Source organism: Actinia tenebrosa, unplaced genomic scaffold (assembly GCF_029948245.1).
Source record: "Actinia tenebrosa isolate PJP-AT-01 unplaced genomic scaffold, QUT_ActTen_1.0 PGA_scaffold4__44_contigs__length_22323623, whole genome shotgun sequence".
NCBI classification, from domain to species: Eukaryota; Metazoa; Cnidaria; class Anthozoa; order Actiniaria; family Actiniidae; genus Actinia; species Actinia tenebrosa.
In genome coordinates, this window is record NW_028292581.1 from 4,478,957 (window position 1) to 4,505,973 (window position 27,017).

A 27,017-nucleotide genomic window follows, 5' to 3' on the forward strand; every position below is an offset into this window, starting at 1 on the left:
TCAGATTCAAATGGCACGAAACTGTGCTATATAACTAGCGCTATTTAGTACTAAACGACACTAAATAGCAAAAAAAAAAAAAAAAAAAAAAAAAAAAAATTAAAAAGAAAAGAAAAGAAAATTTATTTAATGTCTATTTCATCCACTGTCAGGAAGATGGATCTGTGGTAGCTTGGGATCTGCGCGAGTCACCCTCCATCCATCATTCCTACGATGTAGACGATGGTCAAGTCATATTTCGATCCCCAACATTCAGCACAGGTTTGTCTCTCTAATACACTTGAACTAAACTAAACCCAATATAACACTAGTTCTAATGACTGCAATTAAGGAAGAACATGGTAATGACATGATATCATGTTCTTCTTTCCTTTATTATAACTAGTGTTATATTGGGTTTAGTTTCAAGTGTTTTTGGCATGATATGTCTGAGTTTCTTGTGTGTTAAATATGTATAGCTATATTTATACCCGGTTATTATGATTATGAACATATGTGATCATTATGTTGTTTTCACACACACATCAGTTACCTTATGAAACACAAATTGAATAGGGAATGTGCACGAGCACGAATCTCTAGAACAAAGCATGATGGGAAACCAAGTACTATACAAATTAGAACAAAGAAATCAATAGAATTATCACAAAAAAAATATTCTTATTTTCGTCTGTTGAAATACTTACTGTTTCATTGGAAATGTCGAAGGAAAAATTATCAGAAGAGTTTTTAGAGGAGCTGGAAAATCGAAAGTACTCGATTTTTGATCATGCTTTGTGCTAGAGATTCGTGCTCGTGCACATTGGCTATTGTGAGTAGAGGACAAGTCCAACATCATACGCCGAAAGGATTCCTGCTACAATACAAATTGCTATATGATATATATCTAGTAAATGTCTACCGTAAAACCGCCATTATATCTTTCTTCATGTATATTACTGGTTCAATATGATTCGAGTCAAAATTGCTCTCAAATGAAAGAGAATATTTTACCCCGAGCACTCTTGAAAGTACTAAATTAAATAAATCAATCATTCGATGCAAGTTTTTCTAGAGTCAAATGGTACTTCTTTTTTATTACAAATTGTCGTTTCGCATGCATGATAACGACAAATACTTCCTTTCAACAAATAATAGCAGCTTTAAAAGTGTGTGTGTGTTATGGGGCGGGGGAGGGGATAGCCGGCCAGTTGTTTTGTTTCGCATTATAGACGAGGGGCAGGGGCCTCAAGCACCCGTTGAGTCCAGATAACTCGGCGTAGGTTCAACTAAAAGAAAGACGGGATCCCAAAGTTGTTTCCCAAAAGAAATGCATGATATTTTTTCGGTTTACATAAAATCTGGATTTCTAGCTTTGAAAATCTCTCATTAATTGGGTAGCGCAGAAGAACACTCGTTGTTGAAGACAAGTAGTTCCAATTATTCGATTGCTGTGTTTGGCTAATTAAGAAAATTGAAAAATGACAACTTAAAAATCACCATAATTAAAACCCGAACAGACAAGGTATTGTTGAAGGGTGTCCTTCCTGTCAGAGATAAATATCGTTTTAACGATCAATCTCTCAACGTCAGGAGAAAAGCAAAACATAACAGAGAGTGAAGTAGGGAAATTGCATCCTTCCTTTCTTCCTTTCTTCTATTCTTCCTTTCTTTCTTTCTTTTTTTTATTTATTTCTTTCGTTTTTTGGAATATACAAAATGCGTGGTTGTTTTTATCATAATACACCACCGTGTTCGATCGATTCCCTTCTTATCAAATTCAAGTTCGGCCCTCCAGGAGAGCAGCCCACCCAATATGTTGAGCTTGATCAAAAAAAGACTTACGCTACGTAAAACATTTAACGTTTAAGTCCTGTGCTTAAAATAGGTGGCAAAAAAAACAACCCGAAATAGATCATCTTCTTGGGTATTTAGTATCTTGGTCGGCCTGTGGTGTGGCATCCGTAGTTTTAAAATAATAACGCCGTGAAAGTGAAGCTGATCGATTAATTAGTCTTCATATTTCCAACTCACGAACATGGATAAGAGGCATGATACATGAAAATTCCCAATTTACATCTCTGTAAAATTGATTATTTAACTTATTCTACCAAATTCTGTGAAATGTCTTGAAATATAGATTTGCTGATTTTCATCCTCCAGAGAAAACAACTAATAATTACTTTAAAATATTACAATTATCAAACAGCAAAACAAAACATAAGACATATTTAGTTGTTATGAAGGCACAACTCTCGTTGGATTAATAGTTTTTCAATGGATTCTCAAGGGGTTTTTGTTCTTTCCGCAAAAACCCTCCCATGAAATAAGATCAGCCAAGAGGTTTTCTCAGGGTTCTTTAAAACCACTGATGTATGTATTCGTTTGATATCACAATCTCGCAAGTATTTGAATACCTTGAACGGTGGTAAAAACGGTTACCAAGTCAGAAGATTTTCTAGGACTTCAAGTAGGTTGCCATATCTAAGAAGATCTAATGGACTCGTCTTCATTTTATTCAGCCATGACGACTGCACCTTTGCACCTGTCAGACCCTGTCATTAGATCATGCCTCCAATTTTTTTTGAATCACGCATTTTACGTGTTTATATATTTGGAAATTATGACCTGACCAGCATACATGGCATGCGTGATGAACGGGTATAGCATACAGTCTTCTTTACATCTACATATTACTTTTTTGACATACCACTTAAACACGAACTTTGGAGACACGAGTGAGATTCGTCTTCATTGGGGAAAACATTTAATATATTTATTTCTATCTGAGAATTTAGAAAGAAGGCTTTGTGGTGTGTAAAAAGTGGACAAACTGCTTGCTATGAACCATATTAGCTCCTATAAGAAATTGGTTAGTTATATGATAATTATGAGTAATGACCATGAATTTTGTGATTGACAATAATGACGATTATGAAGATAGTGTGATGGTGGTGACAATTATGATGACGATGATGTTCGTGATGGTGGGATGACGAATGCAATAATCAGTATTTATTCCTTTTTTTGTTCATCTTCCACTCTCCCACGTCTTTTGTGTATGCTGTTTAAAATTCTTGCTATATAAATTTATTCTCTCTATATCGTGATTTTTGGCATGTTTACCAAGTCCAGTCCTTCATTTTTTCACGTCTTTGATATCCTCAAATTAAATCCATATTCACACATGTGCACCGCGTAAAGTTCTCATCGTTAATTCTAATTTTGAACCGCCATAACTTATAACGAGTTCTCGAGTTGTCATAACGAGTTTACTTTTATCAAACACAACTTTGCAGTTCCAACTCCCACTGGCTAAACTGTCACACTAAATGTCAACAATTTCTTGCCGATGAGCTGTGTTTTTGACGTCCCGCGACTTATCCAAGACAGGGTGTTGTTGGTGCTTATTGCTTTTGTCTAGAACAGCTGCTCAAACCTTAGTTTCCTCGAGCCTAAATGTCAAAAACAAGCAAACAATTTCGCGTTTCTCCGTCGTCCACGGTTATTAAGATTGTACTTTTCGATCGTTTAGATTAAGAATAATCAGAAAAAACGGATGTGAATAGTAATATTAAATGACAGTTGTTATGAAACCGCTCGTATTTGAAGTATAATTCAAAGTACTTTAAGAACAAATTGTTCATTTTTCCAATCAGAGAAAAACATGCCAAGGACTACTCACGAGGACTATTACGCAGTCCTCTTAATTTTGGGTCAAAATAATAAAACAATTAAAAAAAAAAAACGCGCCTTGAAGCAACTTCTTCAGATTTGAAAGGTTAATTAACAGCGACATTTACAACCACTGACTTCAAACTTTGTGTTTTAATATTACAAAGTTAGAGTGTAATGAGATTCCAAGTCTTGATAAAGTTTCACAAGCGCCATAGCATTTTCCATGGTTTTCGTTTGAAAAAGTACATAAATTTGGTCCGATTTGGGGGACATGACGTGACATTTATTTATGGAAAGCGTAACGTATTTATATATTTATAAAAGATAAATGAAGGAATAACATTCCATTAATTGAAATGCACGTGGGATTTTTAGTAAGACCGGCGATATAAGAACCGCAAAGCCACTTGGATTGATAAGAAAGTGGGCTAAAAATGGGTACAGGTGCGACAAATATACTCCAGAGTCATTCAACTTGGCACAATACATTATAGTTTTATCAATTCGGCATTGAAATTCAAGGGAAGAGCACTCTTAGATTAATTCAATTGCCCCATTTTTATTCAGTTTTCTATTCATTATCCTAGATGTCCCTAGATACAATATGCAAACGTGTTGATAGGATTTACGATAAGATCTGCACACTACGGTTCCTAGGCACGTTTTCTTTTTCTATTCTCGTCGAGATCCCCCACAAACTTCCAAGCATTTCAGTTTTCCATTTTAGTTGCATTTAGAGAAATTGTTAATCTTCGGGAGGTTCTTTGTAGATGGGGACGATTAGCCAGCAGATCCTTTTTTCTGCAAATAATCTTCTTGAGCCCTCTTCGTATCTCCTGACTCGTAAACGCGCATAGGAATGGATGGATTGCGGAGTTGAAACACACTAGTAGTATGGCTACTTCTCGGATGATCGGGATTCCCCGTAAACTGTCTTCTGTTGATGGTTTTGAGAAGTGAATGTAGATGTACGTAACTCCATCTGGAGTCCAACAAGCTGCAAATAGCACAGTGATGGCTATGAGAACGATCGTGATTTTTTTCCTGACCTTAGTGACGGCCATTTGACTCACGTCAATGATCTGCCTTTGTCGCTTGTACAGATGGTAGACCGTGCGCGAGTATAAGACTGAAACTGTCGATAAAGGACAAATAAAGCTAATGAAGACCAGAATAACAGACCACACCTTGCCAGTAGTGTTACCTTCCCATCCTTCTTTACACACACGTATCGTCTTGCTAACCTCGTAGACTTTAATAGTACTGAAGTTAGGCAAGTTGAGAAGAATCGCGCAAATCCAGCTAATAGCCAGCGCTATTTTAAGCCGTTTGAGATTCAGGCGTGTCGACAAATCATGAGGATAAACCACAGCTCGATAGCGCTCGTACGCTATCAAAACAAGCGTGAATCCTGACGCAAAGCCGCCGATCCAAAATATCGTTTCCCCAGTTATAAACTTGCATAAATAATCTCCTGCCTGTCCACTTGGATGTTGGTAGACGGGGCTGAAGATATACATAGCGGCGCTTAGTACGGCCATGATGATATTCGCTACACATAGATTAACCAGTAAATAGTACATTGGTGTATGTAGGGATATAATCCGCTTGACCACAATACATGTCAGTATGTTACCTGTAAGATTAATGATAGCCAAGACGCCAAATAGAACGGACAGGAAGGTTTTTGTGTCTTTGTAAGACATGTCTTATGTAACTGTGGCTTTAAAGATTCAGTATTGTAGTCGGTTCAGCAACAAATCCAATTCTATTTACGAAATTCCAGGAGAAATCTGTCAATCTGTTCTAGAATACCACGAATCCTTACCTAAGGTTCTAAAATTGTTTAGTGTGACATGGCGACCTGAGAAGAACCTTGTAGAGCATCTCTTCGTATCTTGAGTTTTGTTTTCAATAAGACCTTCTGTACAACAAATCCCAAGTCAAACAATCCACTGGTATTTACCTTAAATAGACCTCATTTGATCGATCATCGATAAATGCTTAGGTTTTCAGTCATTAGTCCAAGCAGGTTCAAAGCACTTTACATTAGTTTACAAGCATTAAGAATGCAAAGCCAAAGAGGACCGCTTGTAACCAAAATCCAAGATGTTGTCAAGTACTGTGGTGCCAATAAAAACTCCCCAACTGAATGAATCCGTTAGAGAAGTACTTCCGTCGATAAATTGTCATGAAAGAGAAAATGAACATAGATCAACGTCAGTATTTCGTCATTCTATCAATCGCGAGTAAAATATTTTTTTGGCTTATACAGATAAGTAAAACAACGTCTGGATTAACGGGACTCTCAAGCTTTATTTATTAATCTCTGTCAAGTAGGTGGTGGTGGGAAAAGAGAGAAAACAACTACTGGAGTAAATCATGGGAGATAAGAAGAAGGACAGCCTGAGATTAAACACAACATGGGGGCTGGTGAAGTAGGGAGGGACTTTCCATTTAAAGCGTATTGCAAGGAAAAAAATTATTTTCAAGATCATTTACATGTGTCACGCATTTTATTCAGCAATGCAATGCAATTGTTTTGTGTTTTGAAAGCAAGTTCTGACCATACTGAACATCAAGTAGATAGGATTTATTATCTCACCTACCAGTCCATTTAAGCAAAAATTGCTTCCCTTACTAAGTCATCTATGTACATTTCTATTAAAAACTTGCCATTCATGCAAAAATTCACACGAAACCGGGAAATGACCTCTATTGATAGCAACCTATAATTTCATTAATTTAATGCAATATCTTAATGTTTATCTAACTAATGAATAATTCATGAGAGAACTCTGAAGAAAAGTCGCTCTCAGTTGTCTCAACCAAGCTAGTGCCAGTGCACAAGAATTTAAGATACTCAAAACGGCTGGGTGTGGTCGAAAACGTAACTTTAAAGGCTGGTTTCATGTGAAGAAAACTCGAAATCGAAAAAATATCGGAATATTTATCTAAAGTATCTAGAGATGCCGAAACCACTAATCAAAAAGACGTAAATCTGATGTACATTTTAACTCTAACTTGCATTTCCTTAGTCACACTTACTCCAGTCTTGAAAATTCTAGTAAAACATGAAAATATAATTCCAGAGGTTTATAAGTAATATATTGAATGTAAAGTTAATATTATGTTAATATTTGCTTTCATTTGTTTTGTTAAAGTAACTCAATATTTTCACTCAGTATTGATTCTACATGAAGTGAATATTTGAATATTTGAGTCTAGGAAACATCAAGGCTTATACTTACGTTAAGAAGTGTGATGTCATTATAGGACTTTGAGTTTGTATTTCATAATTTCTAAATTGAAACACTGATTACGAGAAAACAAAATTGCTATGAAATTTCTATAAACCCTAAGTAAGACAGGATAATTTACCGCACCAGAAAAGTTTTGTTTATTTAAGAATTCTACTATGACATCGCACTCATTAACATATTGGAAGTATAAACCCTGATAACTTGCACCACTCATATAAAAAATCATATCAAAATTATTTCCCATTCAACTATTTAATTCATGTTGCAAAAGGTGCAGCTCCTGAGATGACTGCTTTCGCTCTTGAAAAATCAATTATATTTATTATCTATATATTTTATATTAGAAATTCTTAATATAGTTAGATTTTATTAACATATATTATAGATAGATATAGGTATAGATTTTTATAGATCTTTTTAATATTTTATCTCATTTTATTTTATGATATTTTTTCTCATCTTTCATTTTTAAGTCTCCAATTAGTTGTAGAATCTAAATACATTGACAGTTAAATAAAGTTATTATTATTTATTTTTATTATTAATCAATACTGAAAATATTAAGTTAGTGGTTAGTGGCACTTCAGTAATGAGAGTCGGATAAGAGTCGGATAATGGTGTTATTTTATTTATGAATTATCATAATGTTTGTTTTGCTTTGCTACGGAAATTGTGAGAACACTTTTAGATCGGCTTTACTTAAGGTGACTGCCTACTTTTGGAAATTGATTTAAGCTTTTTTTAAAACTTCGATTTTCCGAATTGAAATTTAATGCTGATTCCAAATCTTGAAAGAAAAATAGGGTGTCCCGAGCTCGTTTTCGAGATAATCAGCATTTAATGGAAGCCTACGCACGAGCTTTTGGAGTAAAAATTGCGCCACCGGAAGTGATTAGAAAAAAATTAAGATTAATAAGATAATAGTTATTTGCAGACTACATGATTGCACGAACGAAGGCTAGTCAATCCTCCTACAATAATACATGGATATTTTCGACAAAAAGACAGACAGATACATTGATTTGTGGTATTTTGTAGTTTCGGTGCTCTTAAAAAATCTCATAAAGTCGAACAAAAATCCTTACAAAAATCTATTTTTTCACGTGTTCCTGATTTAAACTTTTCCTAAAATGTTGATATAACCTAGATTTTTAGGAGTTTTTTCGAATGAGCTATCAAAAAATATAGAGTCCCGTGCAAAATTTGAGGGTTTTGCCCTGTTGAAGCTCAAAACGCGTATGGTTCTTGTGGCTACCGAGTCATATCCGGATCCGGTGCACGTGATATAAAGGTCACGTGACATCACGTTCGGGTTTAGTATAAGTGAATATTTGAACTCGTGCGAGTCGAGTTTGCAGGACTCAATATTGTTGTTTATTATGAGTATTTCTTTATATCCATACGGATGGATTCGTACAGTCTGAAAACCGACTACTATTTCGTCTACAACTAAAAGATTACTTCTACTGCTGTAACAGGATAAACCCTTGAGTGAATAAATAGTTGAGTTTAAGACTGTACAAGATTTATTGGTACACCTAATGTGATTGGAGTCACAGTTCTTCAATAAAATCTTGTAGATTTTTCAGCGGTTTTTGAGCGCGCGCACATCGTGGGCTCAAATCGAACGTTCAAAAGTAGGCAGCCACCTTAATTCGGCTACTTTGAGCAATCAGTATTCTACCAATCAGCATTCGATTCATCCATGAAGCGGAAATAATAAAGATTCTGCTCTGAAAGCAATACACGTGACTTAAAATAAGTTACATAAACTACAAGCTCTCTCTCTCTCTCTCTTTGATGTTGTTGGCCCTTAGTTTTTACTCTAACCATCAAGTTCTATCTTTCAAATGCAAAATGTTTGCATCCCTAATGGGGAAAAAAGGAACAAAAGTACCAAACATTGACGTCACTAGTACTTTCATCAAAACACCTCCTATTTTTCTTTCCACTTCACGGCCAGTACACCATGCGAAGTCGTCTATACGTATGAAGTTCCTTAGAGCCACAATGGTGATTTCTCAAGAAATTCAATTTTGATATCAAAACTGTTTTATTAAAAAAGCACAGAACGGCACTCAACTAATACACCCATCATAACTATGTAGTTTTCATTACATTACATACATCAACCATCAGATATACTATGTTGATAACCGATACGAAAACATTATAATGACATGTGGAATTTATGTATCTGCACATGACTCCAGCTGAGATATTCGGTGACTTTTTTATGATTAAGACCAACCTTTACTTGTGTGTTTATCTTATGCTTATGCTCGTCTTATAAGTGAAAAGCAGCTTTAGGGAATGTGGATTACTACAAATCCAAAACATCCACGTAGTGTATTATCTACTCTTCCTAAGTGAAATGTCTTCGTTCAAATATATCCTTTGCATAAGGGTGCAACCCTTTTCCTTTCAAGGCTAGCTGCTTAGTGTTTACTGTTTTTGTTTGAAAGTCGTCTTTGCCTAAGTTCTTTTCTTCTCTTTTTGTCTATGAACATCATAAAGACCATTTCTTTCCTTATACCCATTTTCATAAACTTTTGAAATTGTTCCTTTTATTTGGTTCCATTTGTACGAAAACTCAGTTATTAACCTTTTATTGTGGTCAAATGTGCTGGTTATTTTTCCTGGCCACTAACATTCGTCTATCTATTATATTATAAACGTTCAAGGTACCTATAACATCTGTAAAAAGGTCGCTATCCTTGTGTACTAAAGTCTAATAATATTCGTGAAGTGCAGTTGGTATAGCGACTACACTGCAGCTCGATGAAAGCCACTGACTGTTCACCAGCTTCACTGAACGAAGCAGCTACCTGATGCTCTTCTGTTTCACCCATGCGATCAGTGAAACAGCATTCTTTTCATTCTCATGCTACAAGCGCTTTAATCTACCCAGGGCCATCTTATTCAATTAAGTAGTTATTGGATTTCTGTAACAGTGGTATACACATATAGACAGAAAGATTGAAATGAAGATTTTTTTTTTGTTTCCCGATAAGAATGTTTAGTTAGATAAATAGCCGAATTCTTGTGGCAAATTCTTTGACATCAGTAAAATCGCTTCGTGATCAACGGAATCGAAAACTATAGACAACAAGAAAGATGTGCAAGCCCTACCTTGCTCGCCTTTACGGAGCTACTGCATTCGATCCATGGTCCTCTTAGATATCCAGAATCATTATATTAATACACTTGTATGGTGCTCGATATGAACTTGGGTCGGTAATGGTTGATTATGACGTCATGTCAATAGAGTGATTTTCCTAAGACCGCGTGAAATAGTTGGTAGACTAATAGAAGTCGGTAGATTTCAATTTGAATTTTGTTTGTTTTTTGTCTATTTGAGTCTTATACATGCCTCACAGTCTGAGAAAAAAACAGTCTATGTAGAACTTGAATTAGTCTGTTACTGAGTGTGTGATACTCCATATTCTAATATGTATCTCTTTGATCGTGTTTACTACAAGACTTTCGATAATTTTACATTTTTATCACTGATTGCTTTTGATTACCAGGGGGTTGTTTTGACCCTCTTGTAAAATAAACAGACCAACATGTAAACAGTCTTCGAATTTTCTTTTTTTTTCCCGGGGTCTTAGATTTAAAGCTTATGAGGTATCTAAAGCTTTAGACGTTTTCTTTTTGAAGAATTGAGCACGCTCAAATGCCAAGAATAGGTGACATTTCCTTTTAGCTTTTAACTAACAGCACTAGGCCTGGGGAAGTCCTGTGGAATATTACTTAAGAAGGTTACCAATGTCTCTTTCATCTGTCTATTTATTTGCGAAATCAAAATCTTTGCTGAAAAATACCTTGATTTCATCTCAAAGAAAAAACTTATTTGAATAAAAGCATGACTTTACGTAAAAAAAGCCTCACAGCCAATCGTTGCAGCAACTACTGTCATGGTGAGAAATAATTTTCCAAAGTCAATGAAAATCTAAAATACCAAAATACCGAAGAACATTGCTTTCCGTTTTCTTTTTTAATTCTTTTCAAAATTCTTATCGCAAGCATCTAATTTTGTCGGTAAAAAAAGCTTTACAATTTCGATACAGAAAACAAATATTACTTCTAATGAAAACTCTTTTAGGCAAGAATACCGAGCAAAAAATCAACAGTAATTATTTAAAAAAATTATAAAAAAGAATTATAATATTTTTATTTTATTGAACATGTTCAACTCCAATTTCCGGCATTTTTTAAACTTCTACTCTGAAAAGAGTACTGATTTCAGTACCTTTCAATCGACAGCAAGTAGATTTACGGTTTCTGAAAGGTTTATGGAATGAGTGGGAATGAATTGGATTGAAAATATACTTACCCCAGAGGATATTTAGTTCAAACCCACACCTACCTGTGGTGGTGTCCAATCCAATCCGATAACAGTATAGTAAAGTTATACGCCGATCGGTCAATCGGTAGATCTAAACTTACCCCAGAGGATATTTAGTATCAAGTTTACACCTGGCTGCGATGGTTCTAAAGCTAATTCAGTCGCAATATTCAAACACTGATGAATAGAGAATTTTGTGAAGTTATGGAATGGGGATAGAATTATTTATATTTTGAGTACTAAAGTTTCCCCACGGGATAATCAGTATCGTATTTACATCTGGTAGTTCCTAAGCCAATCTACGCAGCCACAATGTCACTTCGAACTCGTACATTGGTCGATCGATTTGCCAGAATTTTCCAAGGGTGCATAATCAGATGTTGACTAATGTTTTTCAATATTGTGTTTTGAGAATCAAATGTGCTCTCGTTTGATGTATTTTACTTTTGTCGGTAAAGATGAGGACCGTGTAATGCGAGCAATACAGGTTTTTAATCTAGATACCAAATACCAGACGAATACTTAAATCTTATCATCTCTGATCTGTTTTAAAAGTTTTTCTCGCTTCTTCAGGTTATAGGATTTATTCTGAAGGTGGTCTTTATGTTTTATTGGATTTGTCTTATCATGACGTTGAGTGCTTAAATACGCTACGACTGGGATATAGAAAGGCTTAACCATGTGCAAGCAAAATTATTGCAGATTATTTCCCCTCTTTTCCCTTATCTCTCTCTTTTTCCCCCGCCTTTGTTTGTCTAGATTATAAAACTAAAAAGCACCGTGTATAAATAATGATTTAGTTATCCCTCCCCCTCCACTCTCTCTCATTCCTTGCTTGTGTCTTTCTTTACTTATTCTCTTCCTTTCACCTCTTCGATGACGAGGCAATTTTACTTCGTTTTAACAGGACATAAATGAAATTGAAACAAATTAAAATCAATTTTACACCGATCAGAGTTTGAATTTTGGGGTCTTCTAGCAAATTTGTGTAGCATAGCAACGGTATCTGGGGGGAGTCGGACCTTTCTTTTTCCCCTCCCCCCTCCTCCCCCTTCCTTATCTTTTGTCAACTGGCGAGAGGTCCATAGAAAAGTCGTATCTAGTTTTTCTGATCTTGATGCCTCTTATGCTATTCAAAATACTTTACTCGAACAAATATAATAAACGAGTTAATGGAAATAATACTCTTAAAACATAAAACAGGCGGAATTAGAAAAGTAGCTTCGATTCTTTTTTATGACGTTGATTACTTTGTAGTATTTTCTCGAGTGAAATGGGTCGGTATTCAAGATCTAAGTCCGATTGGCGAAAGGGTTTTTCTTTTTTCTTTGCCAATATCCAGACATGAGGTCTAAAGCGCTTCCGAAAAATGAATGGCGTTCCGTAGTAAACTATCTTATCATTAATCACGGATTTTGTTTTATAGAATTATTTACATAATGACCGACGCTTTCTATCGCATTTTCTCTAAGCCATTACCAGTATGTATATCAATATTTTGTCGAATAAGTATCGCTGTTGATTAAGGGAATGTTTGTCACCGGCTTTTTAATTGAAGTATGGCGGGGTTGGAATGAATGCGACGAAAGAAAATATTAGTAGCTTTAAAAAAACGTGTTGACACAGGAAGAGTGAGATGTCTTTGACACTCCTGTGCATGTGCTTTGATGTTTTCTTAGATTAAACAGAATACAGATTATAAAAACACTGAATACATAACTCCAAGCAGTCTTAACCGTTCTTGATTGTCTTTTTTTTTTTCTCGTGTATTGACGTTTCATTAAGATAAAGTATTCAGATTCCAATCTAATATTAATAATTGAAGACCAGTTTTCATTTCAAGCATTCTGAACTATTGAGAAGTCAGTGTAATATAGTTTTTTTACGGTTTCATTACCATGAACAGTATTCAGCTTCCACTACATTTTTTGCTCCGTAGTCTACAGCTACATAAAAAAATCAAAAAGCAAACTTTGAAAGAAAAATTATCATCAAGAACATCGTGATTAAACTATTTATACCTAAATTGTAATTCTTAGTACACTGTTCATATTTTTACTTTTTCGTACACCGCCTAAGTAGCGTGAAATTAGAACTGAAACTGATAGACTGGACGAAAGGAGAGAGTCCGAAAAAGTAAAGAACGAATGAAAGAAAAGAAAATATTGGTTTTCATTGAGTTACTATCTAAATAGATTTCTAGAGAACATTAGTTGAATGCAAAACTAAATCGTTAGCCGCAAGAGGCATGTTTCTCACATAACAGAAATTTATTATTCAGTTTTCGCCTAACATGTTAGACTGCAGGGAAGTTATTGTTAGGGATGAATTGTTGTCTGACTACAGCTGCGCATAGATCGGCTTATATGCGTAGCGATGAGTAATGGAGATATGAGTAAGGGAGAGATTCATTGTAGGAGGCGGGGTGTACTTTAGAAGGGTGTTCATTATATTTTTGTTATACGTGAGTATAGTGCAAGCAAAATAGGACGGGGCAAGTCAGTATTCAAGAATATATTAAGACTACACCTTAGAACTGCAAGGAAATAGGGTTTCTTAAATATTTTCTTGGACTTAAATGCGCAGGTCTGCGTCAGTCACAGTGTTTATCTTTATTTGCATAATATATATTTATACATATCAGCAAAAAGAATACACTGAGTAAACTGATCTTGCTTTGTTACGGTGGTGCTTCGCCTTGGTCTAGGATTAACTCTACCATATGTATAATCATCTAAATCGTCTCTGTTGATAACATTGAGTATTTTGTACTTTACAGCTGGTGTTCTGTCTCAAGATAATCATCACAGTCCTGTGGTATCTCTCCTGCCAGTAGTCATGCCGGGAGATAGGTAAAGTTACCAGGAGATTTTATCCATTTATCCATTGCTTCGTTAATTCGGAGCTACACGACCTTTTATTATGCGCCTCCTTACCTTGGGCGTAGTATTTTCTCGTTTCAGACCACGTATCATTCTCTTGAGAATAAGATTCTTTGTTTGAGTTTTATCCATATTCACGCGTCTTTTCATGCAAGACCATTAAACAAAGGAATGATACTCTAGGGAATGACGCGTGGTCTGAAATGGGAAAACATCATCGGCCAAAGCTAAAGAGGTCTCTATTCCCAGCTCACAAGACTTTTATGGACCTCCTTACCTTGGGCGTAATATTTTCTCGCCAGACCATGTATCATTCTCTTGAGAATGAGATCCTTTGTTTGAGTTGTATTCATATTCATGTGACTTCTCAAATGCAACTGTTAGGCAAAGAAATGATACTATGGGAAATTACTAGGTTTGATCTGAAATGAGTAAACGTTAAACCCAAGGTAATGAGGTCTATTTCTTTTCTTTCTCCTATTTTCCTTCCTTTTCCCAAATCCTCCAGTTTCATTTATTTTCATCTCTTTGCCATTCTTTTCAATCGAACATGTGCCTCAATAAAAAAAAAATGATTAAAAAGTTATTTTTTACAGAAATGACTAAAAAGTTATTATTTGCCATTAAAAATCAGTCTTTTTATACAAATGTGGTTTTACTTTTTGGACCCTCAGCACAGACCATGATACTTTTCGTCCAGTAATACACCCCTTACAGCACGTTGCTAGCCATTACAGTTCAGTTTACGGTGCTATAAAATATACATTTTCTTTCATTGCAAATGAAGTTTGTTGTCTCCCTTGTACAGTAACATGTAACGTCACCCTGCAAGCAGTCTGTTATTTCTTGTATATAGTGCGCACAAGGAATCCTTTACTTGTACTTTTGTTAAGTTAGTTCTATTTTGATGTTCACTTCTACTAATATTTTAAAATATATATTATTGCGCAATTATTTCCTTAATACTTTCTTCTGATTATTTTTCTAGTGCTAAGGCGTCTACTACTTTAGCGGGTAGCTTACATTCAGGTAAGTCATCACGTGACATTCCACTGATGTGCTTCACATATGATGTGTTTCTCCTCTCTCTTTCTTTTCCCCTCGCGTCAGTGCGATTTGGCCAGGCTACTCGTCTGAGAAGCACATGCGTGACAATCAAGTCTGTACTTCCGCCTTACGTGTCGTCATGCCGAACAGTAAATAAAGTAGTCTGGGGGAAGAGGCTATGTTTCTCAAGTCTTTTTACGTTCCCCTGTGCGATTTACATAAAAGCTGCAAGACTGCAATGCAGTCAGAATCCATGTTGTGCCATAGGAAATGTTCCCGACTGATATTCATCTTTTTTATTCCTTCCTAGATGATTTGCTAGGTCTTTCATTTCAACTGGCTTCTCTAGAGCAAAATGCAGTTATAAATACATGGGTGAGTTTTGACGTTGGATTTGACCGCGCGAAGTATCACTATTCACTGACTTTCTTCATAATTTCGTCTTTTTCTTTATTTGAGTATCGCAAAATTTTCTTTTTTTGACACTGTTCTAAGCCCAGAAACCTATTAGGACTTAAGCCTCTTCTTTACATCATCTCAGCACACTCTTGAATAGTATTCACAATAAGAAGTCAGAACTAGTTTTATGTATGACTTGATGGCCTTAGAAAGATTGTTTTACTAGGAACTATTTCATTTCAGGTGGTTGTAGAGTTGGATATTGCAGATATAGCAGGGTCTGAATCAGACTTGGGTAAGCTGTGTTACTACTAATAAAAATCTATTCTTCCTTCCTTCCTTCCTTCCTTCCTTCGTTTCTTGCTTTCTTGCTACATCCCTCTCTTTCTTTCTTCCTTCCTTCCTTCCATCATTCATTCAATGTCTATTGTATAAATTGGTATTGTAACAATTTATGTCAGGACTGGCCCCAGGTGGAAAAATCAAGTTGATAAAAAGTTCATCTCTACCATTGGAAGCAGATGTCAGGTAAAAAAAATGCTTATCATAACAGTATACCGCACTGTGTTTGTGCCTTCTGTGTTTGTTTTTGTTTGTTTTTGTTTTTGTTTTTTGTTTTTACTTCAAAGATTCTAAAAGATAATATAAAGAAGTACCGTATTTCTGTTAGTAGATATTTGATTAAATTTCTATGTTCTTAAAGGGATGTGCGCAAAAATGCAGCACTTCAGACATACACGATGCGATTCCTACCTCAAGATCCAAATCATTTCTATATTGGAACCGATAGTGTGAGTATTATAAATACCTCATTGCTTTTTTCTTATGTTGGTTATCAATTTAGAATTCTTGCCTCTCTCTTACCCTCTCATTTCAGTTTGTCACTTGTTCTTACATTTTCGTCTCGACATTCCACTTCTCGTGAGTGTGAGTTTAGAATAAAAGAAACAAATTGCGACATCGTCCTTGAAGAAAACCCTGAGATGCCTACACCTTCGTTACCAGTTAACATCATCCAGCTAGATTGTCTTCATATATGGATTACAGTATATGAGTAGACTGATCTCCTCTATCTTTGCTTTACAGGGTAACGTTATTCACCGTGTACGACATGGTGGAAGAGCTCCTCCCAAGACTTTTGGCCCAGAAATAGGTAGATAAACCTTGAGTTTTTGCTTGATATATATAATAAATAATAAACTAAATTATTTACGGTGCAAGACATGACCCACTAATTGAGGCCCCAATACAATTCGTCTTTCCAAAGTCAAAGCTGGTAGACTTGTGGTGCATAGTGTATGGGGCTAATTGTTCGGGAGGACGTAAGTTGGGCACATTTCTGATCACTCCTCCAAAGAGCAAGCGTTACAGTTCACCAAATGTGAACTTTGAAAAAATGGAACATTTATTCAATGTTTATAAATTAGGCCGCTCATTTTCTTCCAGTAACAACTTTTTTATTTTTTAGTAAAAAATGTGGTATTTCACTTGAAGTCAAAATAACCGTATTCCCGATTTCACGTATTTTTATATTATTACTTGTAATAGAATGTTTAGTCGATGTTACGGCACTCGATGTATCGCCATGGCAACTACCTTGTATCTTGGTAAGATGATTTTTTAAACATTTTAGCAATCATAGAAATCATTTTGCCAATGCTTTGGACATGATGCTCTTATTTTAAAAATATGAAGTCAAAAATCCACATAAATGTAAGCTCTCAAAGGTTATAGCAGGCAAGGCAAAAAAATAAACAATAAACACGTAAACATCGATATTAAGTCAATAATGACCCCGGAAAGGCAGGAGATACTAACATACGGCGGCAAATGAATCACTAAATATTCTTTTCTTTTCATTGAAGGCTGGAAATAGAGATGGCAGCATCAGATTGTACAATCTCACTAATGGTGAGTTCTGGAATACCGAGGCTATTGTTGTGGATTGAATCAATTATTATAGCTGTTGGAGTTTGGAGGCTTTTGGTATCTGCTTGGAGGAATTTTTTTCTTCTTTGGAGAAAGAGAAAGAGAGGAAGGGAGGGAAAAGTGTGCCATGTCTTTCCCCTCACCTTGACACCTCAGTTTTGCAAATTTTCTCGATTCTGATTGGCTAATAATATTTTTTCTCAGCGTAGGTGGTATAGCGAACAAAAGATGTTTGTACAAATGATTGGCCACAAAGCACCATGTTTGCTTTGAATCTTAAAAATGGTCTGATGCTGAGAGATGGGCAGATGATCTTGATCTTGATCTTGAAATCAAAATATCAAAGCTTATCCCATCAGTAAAAAAGTCAATGTTAATAGCATTCAACCTAGTTTTCTTAAATCTCTGTGTCTTGTCTTGATGTCTTGTCTTGATGTCTTGTGTTTTATCAACTGTAGAATTACCTCTGAATACGTGGACTCATTCTACTCAAGGCAGCAGTATTTTATCTGTTCAATGGTCAAATAGCATTCCTAGTATGTTTTTTGTACTTGATGCCAACTCAACGCTGTACATATGGTATGACTTAATATTACTATGTGATTCAACTTCAGTGATATCGTTGGTCAAATAGTATTTGTAATTTATATCTAGACTTATACCTTCATTGTTAACTTTTAGGGATTTACTAAAAACCGATTCAGAGCCTGTGGCGATTGAAAAAGTCAAACAAGGAAGGTGAGCATTGTCAATAGTAACTTACTTTATTGATCAGCATTTTTAAAAGCTGATTAAAAATTAAAAATAATAATAATAATAATAAATTGATTTAAAATAAAATTTTGATTTAAAAATAGCTTTTTTAACTTGATTATTAATTATTTATCATTTATTGCTTCAATTTCATGATGACTTTCTGATTTCATTCGTTATGATCTTTTCGTTCGTTTCTTTTCTATTTCCTCTTAATCAATCACATATTCTTTCTACTCATTACTCTTTCTTCTCCTCGCTTCCTTACCTACATTTTTCTCATTCTCTCTTTGTTTAACGAATGAAGAAATGTATGTTTGTCATGTTTATTAGTTGTCTTCTCTCCCACAGTGTGATATCATTCGAACTATCCAGTGATTACTCTGCTACTGGTGTTGGTGTGCCGGGAAGAAACGCAGAACTGGTAAATGAAACTTAGCACTCACTCGTAGTCAGTTTTACTTAGCCCGTGAAGTAGTTACAACACTAAATAATACATGAATAAAATGCTTGTTCAATCAATGTGAAGATCTCTAAGTAAAATAAAAAAAGCCATAAAAAACAAGTGTAAAAATCTTAAACATGACTCCAGACTGAAATTTCAAGATAAGAAGAATGACATATCTGTATCTCCTCGTACCATTTTTTTTGTAGCAATTAGAGACATTCATATCAGACTATGAGGTCATATACATTTTCTGTTGTTGTTGCTGTCCCCTGAGCAAGCAAAGCAATGGACGTACATTTCAGATGTCGTTTTTAAGTTGCTAATATCTTTTTTATGGTTGTTCATAGACACTGGGATACAAGAATGGCTCAGTTGAAGTACATAAAATAAGTGCACAATTTTCTAAAGCTGCTGCTGATGAACTGGACAGATTTCATGAATACTTGGAAGGAGTACTTTGATGCTGGGATGCCTAACTCCAGGGTATGGGGGAGGGGGTTTCTTCTGCGTGCTTTCATATTGTGTTATTTAAACTATCCCTATCAGTTGAAGTACAGAAAATAAGTACGCGATTTTCTAAAGCTGCTCCTGATGACCTGGACAGATTTCATGAATACCTGGAAGGAGTACTTTGATGCTGGGATGCTTAACTCCAGGGTATGGGGGAAGGGAGGGGGTTTCTTCTACGTGCTTTCATATTGTGTTATTTAAACTATCCCATGAATGACCATAGAGATGTTGAGTATTGTATTCAATAAAATGCAGTCGCTTACATGAAAATTACTTTAAAAATGAAGTACATGAGATGTTCGAATAAATACTGGATAATCTTGTTATGTCACATCACAACGACAACACTTTCTTTCCTTACAAATCACCATTTCGAGCGTTAACTCTAATGTTATTTCTACAAATTTATTCAGACTGAGATAGGCTCGTGTATATGAAAAAGGTTAAAGGTTTGTAGATTTTCAAGTGATTGTAAAAGGATAAAAGTGGTTTCTTTACAATTTTTATTCGTAATTATTTTGATAATGGATCGAGGGGGATTTACCCTGCATGTGTAAACGGTGGTATAGTATACATATACCTTAACTGACCTGATCAAGAACTTCGTAAAATATTTAATAATCAAGCAGATGTAAGCCCTTAGTTACTTGCATTTTAAATGAGCTAGTATTATAGAGTGGCACCAGGGCCATCATTATCGTCATCATCATCATCTGATCATCATCAAATCAACATTATAAATCATCGTCATCACCATTAACATCATCATGAAGCCCATCACCCTGATCATCACCATCATTATCAAATGCTCATCATTTCCATTATCATTATCATAAATGATCATCATAATCATCTAAATTATTGACCATTGAATGTGGCACTATTTGTTGAGTGTTTACTATTGTATGATAATAAAAAGAGCTAAAATAAAAAGAGTTCATGAACTACATTTTCTTGTATTATAACTGTGAACAATTCCCCAGACTCTTTATAATTGTACTACTACGCTTGTTCTTGTTGCCTAACGAGGATCAGTTTTCTGGTCACCCAAAAGACAGTATACTTTGTCCTCATATTACTACTATATTTTTAATAGTTTACTTTTGGCGACTTAAAAAAACTGAGTAATTCAAAGTCTTCAAATATTAATGAAAATCTGATTTCAACTGCTCATGGAAAATGAAAAAAATCCAAGTATCCTGTACAAGTTTATCTATTATTGCTATCCTTGGCTGCTTTTAAGTCAATTTTAACTTTTAAGATTCTTTACACTTCCCAGCAACATTTTGAAATACTGAGGAATAAAAGAGTCATTTTAGAGAACATTTTATTTCTTTTCTAAATTCAGTTTATTTGAAATCTAGGACTGAAATAGCTAGGAATAATAATAACAGTGTGCCCGGATAGGTTTTTTACATGGTGCATATTAGATACGCTTGGTGGCTAACCGTACCTGTTCCAGTATGTTTAACTGAAGCCAAAACAGGATTCAGGTTATAAATACATGCACTAGTCGACTATCTCGGCAGGTACGAAACGCCGACCAGCTATAAAGTCTATAAAATTTCGGAAGAAAAAGTAAGAAAATAGTAAACTACTGAAGATTTTCAGATCGTGCCAGAAGCTTCTTGGCTGTCATTGCAGTAGTCTTCAAATGTGTTTGTAATTTAATTAATAGAAAATCAGTGATTCCAAAGAAAGTTGCGATCTTTCTTTCAAGAGACTAATCGGCTAAAGCAGAGTTGTCTGGATGAAAAATATGTAGTTTTAAAGGTTATATTTCAGACTTCAGAAAGAGAATTTCATCTGTATTTATGATTTTCCGCGTTTTTCTGGTCATCGTTTCACATATCAATCTGCTGTCGTCTAACCCGGGATTCACCTCCAAACAGGATAAAGCAACATAGCGATACTTTAAACAAACAACCTGGAAGCTTAACATAGCAACGTTTGAAGCCATTTGCTAAAGACTGGACGCTGGAAGAATGTAAGTAAAAGTAACTGGATGGTCAGGTTTGTTAACACCTTTTTGAAGTTTTCGTTTGTCACTGGTTTAGATCTTCAGTCAGTCTTGCAGAAAGTTGTTTTTTTCCCGAAGTTCCATAGCACAGAATTTCCAATCTCGTAAATATTTTGCTTTTTGATTTCTCAAAAGATTAACCTCGGATTATGGTTTTATTTTCAAGTAAGTTTTAATGTAAGAAAATAATTTCAATGCCAGATATAGTCCACATCAGTGGTATAACTGGTGATACAAACGAATTTTATTTAAATATTTTCTAGTTATTTTCTAACAATCCTTTTTGTTGCTTTCTTGATGACTTTTTCGAAAACATATATTTATCTAAATAGTGATGCACAGACCTATTTATGTATACTGATTCTTGTGTATAATCATGTTAGGTGCCATGTTTTCAGTTCTTAAAGACCCGGTAAAATGCAACAGAAGGACGACTTAAAGCCTGAGCCACAAATACACTGAATATAATCATAACCCATATTTGCTGCTTTGCAACAATAAGAAATGGATTCCCATTCTCAGGTAAGCATTTCTGGACTCCATTCAACTTTTATTAAGTTTATCTATTAAGATATTTAGGGTTTTTTTTAAAAAGTCCAGTGTTTTCTGCTGGGGCTTTAGTGCAACATGATAGCTCAGTTTGAACATCATGCAGTGCCGGAAAAGATTTTCTGATCAAAATGCCAGTTGTCCCCAGGTTTGTTGGCAGGACTTACTTATACATTTTGATTTCAAAAATCAACTTCTATATGAAGCCACTATTAAATCCAAATGTTATTTTTCCTTGGCGATAATCCCACCAATGCAAAAAGTGATGTAACAACTCAAATTAAGGTTTATTTGCATTTTGATTTTAGACCGACAAAGATCTTCATCGGAAACTCGCTGCCCTGGACCGTAAGCTTCCTACTGCTGATCTTCCATCGTATGATTCTTTAGTTCAGTTCTTGTGCCGTCGCATTGTACCGTCAAATGCTATGGATTTCATCAAGAGAATCATTTATGTACTTATAAGATGCCTATTGTATTTATTGGGTTTTGAGGACGCTCACAACAGGTATAGATGTATTGTGAAAACTGTGCTCTCTCTATAAAGGTTACGAGCTCGAGCAGTAATCGAGCAATTGGATAAGTAGACCCTTACCCGTCAATGGTTGTTTCAGGTGGAAGCTAGCCCCCTATGAATCATAAAGTTCAGCATTGCTGACTTCGTACTTACTGCGATTCCCAGTCACTTGTCCAAACTAGACCTTCATAACAAACTACGGAGTTTTGGTGTTCGTCATTCAAAAGGGTTTCTATGACAGCAGCACTTGAGTACTTACATGAAAACACGCACACGTGCAAACACCGTTGACTTATCTCATGCTTTTTTTCGCTGTTAATTTATCGCTCGGAATATATTTTCTCAAAGATGTCACGGGATGTCGGCTCCGAATTTCAAACGCTTGACTGCAAAGCTATCGCTGTTGACTATGTTTTGAGTATCTTTGGATATCTTTGTAATTCAAGAAGAACGCCCCAAAAAGAACTAATAACTTCCTTTTTTCTCGATTTTCAGAATTCAAAACGATCACAATAAGGACCCAGTCAACAAATGTTGGTATTCTCCAAAGATGGCGGATGACAGGTTTGCAATCCGCCCTGGCGACACATTCTTCGACGCCAGCACCCTCCCATCCCAAGTTCAAATGTCTTACGCTCTAGTTCTACGAGGAATCACACATGACGTAAACACAACTATATTGGACGGGCTTGGTGAAGATGTTAACGTCGACAACAACAAAGCAAATAGTAAAGATAAACTCTACCCGGACCGACTTCAGATTGAGACATGTCTTCCCATGCTGCACCGCTCTTCATTACTGATTCTCTCAATCCTCAAGGCGAGAGATTTCTACACTGGACAAGAATTCAAACCAGATGAATATAAAGGTCAGCCATTCACCATGCAGTGGTACAGTTTTCTTTTTTCAACATCCGTTCAGTTCCATCGCGAACTTATAGAGAGGTACACTGCACCTCGTGAATACTCCAGACACGTTATAGTCATGTATGGAGGTAGAGCTTACAGTGTGGAAATGATAAGAACAGATGTGATGGGTGAAGAAGTGATGCCCACTTATGAAGAAATCAAGGTACTATTTGCATTTGCTTTTTACTCGCCTTAGCAGCGACCCAGAAAGTAACTCAGTTCTATTTTGTGATCCGATGAGCTCTACTAGTCGGATGAATATCATGGTATATCATTAACTGCCAGCAGGCATGCTCATTTATTTCCCTATTTATTTCACCCAGTATTGAATGGAGATGTGGAGGGGGCACCCGATCGTCAGCAACTACTAATTTTTAGGCCAATTGTCAGTTAACTGTTAATAATTTTACGAGCGCTGACCATGATATTAACCAAAATAATGAAATATCAGTTAACTGTTAACTAATAATTTCAGGTTTTTTTCAGTAATTTTTTTTTTGCCCATTGGCAGTTAACTACTAACCCCATTAGCAACCTCTTGAATACTGCAAGTAAAAATTCCACACGATAACGGAAATGGGGGCTTTAAAAATTCACAGCAGCAATATCGTACAACAGAAACAATGCAATGATTTTCAAGAAAAGTGATTTTTTCCAAAGGAAGAATAAATTACACCCTTCCATTCCCTCCCTTTTTTATATTTTATACGTTACGTTTGAATAATATTTTCTGTTTCTAAACCTCACACAGAGGCAGCTTGAACGGGTTATTCAAATGGACGGCCGGTCACCGCCTTCTCTAGAAGTCAGTGCGATAACTTCATTATCTGCAAAAGACCGACACGTTGTGGAGCAAAACCTCGTACACGCAAGCGACAGAAACAACTATAACTTTGCAGTCATCAGAGATTCTCTATTAGTGATCTCTTTAGACCCAGACGACCAACCAAGAACTGCAAATGATGCGCTGTTCTGTCTGCAGTCCAAGAATTTTACCAACAGATGGTATGACCGTAGTGTTAATCTAGTGGTGTTTGGTAACGGAGTTGCAGGGTTTGTCATGAACTACTTGGCTGGAATGACAGGTGCTGTGGCTTCCTCTTTTGCTGAGTTAGTGAAGAATAAAGAAGAGGAAATATTGGTTTGTTTGCAAGAAGAATATCTGGCAAGTCATGGTACGTGTTCGTGAAATCTGATGTAGTTCAGTTTCATTACATACAAAGGCTTATGTTATGTTAAAATTATAACGAATAGGCTGCCAGTATACGACGCGCAGTAGAGCGGGTTTACGTATACCAGTAGGAAACATACTGTACTGACCGTTACAGCAGATAAGCATACCGAAACATTGAAATGGCTTTCCATTGTCTCCCAGTAATTCACTTAATGGTGCGACTACAGTACGACTACGAACTTGAGGTATCGTTTTCTACTCATACGAAAACCGTGCTATGACTATCTAATTGGACAAATCGACCTTCCTTATCTTTACAATGATTCATCCTTGACATATCTCATCACGAGTATAGTCCAAGCTGCGAAATTTGTTTACTGATTTCCAATCCATCGTTGAATTAATGTATTTAGATCAAATCAAGCTTAAGGAGCTCAAAGCGCCATCCTACCTACACTGGGACGACATTGAAGATAAGTCCATTTGCAAGACAATCAAACAGATCATCAAATTAAAGGAAGAGTCAGGACCGTTTGCTCCTTTACGACAAGTAGCATTCAGGCTGAATTGTGACCTCACGAGAAAGGCTCTTATTGAAAGATCTGTCAGTCCATGTGGGACATTTCATGCAGCGTTACAACTTGCTTTACTGCGCGTGTGTGGTAGACATACGAGCGTGTTTGAAATAGTAAGCATAAGGTAAATTAATGATTTTTAACGTAGTTGAAAAACGATGTTTTTAATTATTTCTGGAATTTTAAACCTCGTATATATTTATTTAGCATTGGCAAATGTTTTTCATCATTTTTATTATCCAGGAATTTTAAATTTGGTGGCATGACTTGGATGGAAACGAATACCACTGACATGAACTTATTCCTTAACGCTGCTTCCGCGTTTTTATCAAATTCCAAACCAGACGTAACTTCTTCAAAAGAATGGCTTAAAATTTTGCTACGAAAAGCAATCGCCTCCTATAGAGAGAATGTCGTACTAAATAAGAAAGGTGATGTTACTTTATGGCACCTAGATTCTATATACCGAACCTTAGGTCTGGAAACGCGACTCCCAAGGCAAAGGAACAAGCTTAAGAACTTGAGATCTTTAATCCAGCAACCTCTTATTGACTTTCTAAGAGAACCATCGGTTAATTTGCTTCCTCCTTCAAAAGCTGAAACCTTTACGTCAAATCCAGGCTGGAATCCAGCTGTTGAAGCTGTTGGGAGAGTAGGAGTGAAGAGTATGCTCCCTCTTGGAGGTAGGCTTTTTCAATCAGTGAACCTTTCTCATCCCCCATCCCCCTGCTGAATAGAAACGCGGCAAACTTAGCTTTAACTGCTTAAAAGGTATTGAGCTGGAACTTCGAGAGAATTGTTAGATAAATCCGGCCCTACTATATATACCCACTTCCACGGAACAATTAAAGCGGAGGTGTAGCTGAGGGTAAAGAAACAAATAAGGAAAAGCCTGGAGGAACGCTGAATTTACTGTCCCAACTATTAGTTATGCATTTTCAAATCCTCTGTTTTCCATCCCTTAAAAAGGCCAAACGTTTTGTGCTCTTTAATGTTATTATGTGAATTTCAATGTGTACTTTTTTTACGTAATTGCGCTTTCTATTTTGTCGATTTTTTGAGCGTGCGCCATAGCCACATTTTTCACCTGTGTCAACAAGGAAATAAATCTTTCCATGCAGTTTCCAAAGATTCGTTATTAAAACAATTAACGTTTGTTTTAATAGTCAAACGGTCTATGTTGAATGATCATGGTTCCTGAAAGTCTGTTTTTACATTTCGTCTCAACCTGCCTTTTTTATGTTTCCAGTTATGACTCTTATAGTAATTTCTCTTCGTTATGTTCTAGTTCACTACTTGTTCGGCAAGACCGCCATATCAATTACAGTGAGCTCGTTAACGAATCATCCCTGTCATGGGAAGGAAAAACAACTCGCAAAGGAACTTCAAAATGCGTTTGCATTTATCAAGAAACTCCTAGACGATGATTAGATGGCCTGTTTGCGAGAACAGTTGACAAGACCACAGTTATGGTTGAAGATATTTGTTAAAGTGCCTATCACCCTTTTGACAATATTCTCAGTGTTGATTCTACATGGGGTAAGATGTGGAAAAACCCGAAAATATTTCATAGTTTGAGTGCGGCTTCTTGAAGTTATAAAGGTTTTTCCATGCCATATGCTAATGTCGTGACGTATGAGGAGGCATTTATGGTTATTTGTTGTTCCTCGTAATTCGAAACACCGGCTTCTATGTGAAAACTAACTTCTAATAATTTCTATAAGAGCAATGGGAAAAAACAATGACGTATTTCAAATCTTATTTATGTGTGCCAGTAATGTTTTGTATATTAAATGATTACTCCTCATACGTCACAGCATTAGCAAAAGGCATGGAAAAACCTTTATAATTTCAAGAAGCCGCACTCAAACTATGAAATATTTTCGGGTTATTCCACATCTTTCCCCATGTAGAATCAATACTGTGAATATTGTCAGAAGGGTGATAGGCACTTTAAATATGTTACTTTCAATCACCTGAATGAAGCGCAAATATGGCTGAAAAAAATTAGTATGGCTTCACTGTAATTTTCAA

General features: G+C 35.8%; 3 protein-coding genes across 5 annotated transcripts in view; 2 read left to right on the forward strand and 1 right to left on the reverse strand.

Moving 5' to 3' along the window:
• LOC116293488 (cytoplasmic dynein 2 intermediate chain 1) overlaps window positions 1-20,188 on the forward strand; it is a 40,200-nt gene extending 20,012 nt beyond the window's left edge. For all 3 annotated transcript variants that reach the window (XM_089037260.1, XM_089037261.1, XM_089037262.1), the window contains 14 exons: window positions 153-261; window positions 14,051-14,123; window positions 15,142-15,182; window positions 15,511-15,575; window positions 15,843-15,894; window positions 16,061-16,127; window positions 16,303-16,390; window positions 16,686-16,752; window positions 17,148-17,206; window positions 17,465-17,510; window positions 17,987-18,107; window positions 18,210-18,266; window positions 18,633-18,705; window positions 19,077-20,188. In XM_089037260.1, the coding sequence (XP_088893386.1) occupies window positions 153-261; window positions 14,051-14,123; window positions 15,142-15,182; window positions 15,511-15,575; window positions 15,843-15,894; window positions 16,061-16,127; window positions 16,303-16,390; window positions 16,686-16,752; window positions 17,148-17,206; window positions 17,465-17,510; window positions 17,987-18,107; window positions 18,210-18,266; window positions 18,633-18,705; window positions 19,077-19,190 (1,032 nt within the window). In that variant the 3' untranslated portion in view covers window positions 19,191-20,188. The remainder of the gene's footprint in view (window positions 1-152; window positions 262-14,050; window positions 14,124-15,141; window positions 15,183-15,510; window positions 15,576-15,842; window positions 15,895-16,060; window positions 16,128-16,302; window positions 16,391-16,685; window positions 16,753-17,147; window positions 17,207-17,464; window positions 17,511-17,986; window positions 18,108-18,209; window positions 18,267-18,632; window positions 18,706-19,076) is intronic.
• LOC116293489 (neuromedin-U receptor 2) lies at window positions 4,197-10,118 on the reverse strand. The gene is made up of 2 exons (XM_031700919.2): window positions 10,053-10,118; window positions 4,197-5,829 (listed from the first exon to the last, which is right to left on the reverse strand). The coding sequence occupies exon 2, from the start codon at window positions 5,361-5,363 to the stop codon at window positions 4,368-4,370; it is 996 nt and encodes a 331-aa protein (XP_031556779.1). The 5' UTR covers window positions 5,364-5,829; window positions 10,053-10,118; the 3' UTR covers window positions 4,197-4,367.
• Window positions 20,189-20,774: 586 nt separating the features above from the next.
• Window positions 20,775-26,518, forward strand: LOC116293491 (choline O-acetyltransferase). The gene is made up of 8 exons (XM_031700920.2): window positions 20,775-21,226; window positions 21,643-21,781; window positions 22,117-22,316; window positions 22,821-23,397; window positions 23,986-24,409; window positions 24,822-25,107; window positions 25,227-25,666; window positions 26,272-26,518. The coding sequence occupies exons 2-8, from the start codon at window positions 21,764-21,766 to the stop codon at window positions 26,412-26,414; spliced, it is 2,088 nt and encodes a 695-aa protein (XP_031556780.1). The 5' UTR covers window positions 20,775-21,226; window positions 21,643-21,763; the 3' UTR covers window positions 26,415-26,518.
• The last annotated feature ends 499 nt before the right edge of the window (window positions 26,519-27,017 follow it).

Excerpts from the sequence above, each read along its gene's own strand:
- LOC116293489 (XM_031700919.2), bottom strand. The coding sequence starts at position 5,363 with ATGTCTTACAAAGACACAAAAACCTTCCTGTCCGTTCTATTTGGCGTC.
- LOC116293491 (XM_031700920.2), top strand. Across the intron at positions 24,410-24,821 it reads AGAATATCTGGCAAGTCATG|ATCAAATCAAGCTTAAGGAG; the intron begins GTACGTGTTCGT and ends TAATGTATTTAG. Across the intron at positions 25,667-26,271 it reads GAGTATGCTCCCTCTTGGAG|TTCACTACTTGTTCGGCAAG; the intron begins GTAGGCTTTTTC and ends GTTATGTTCTAG.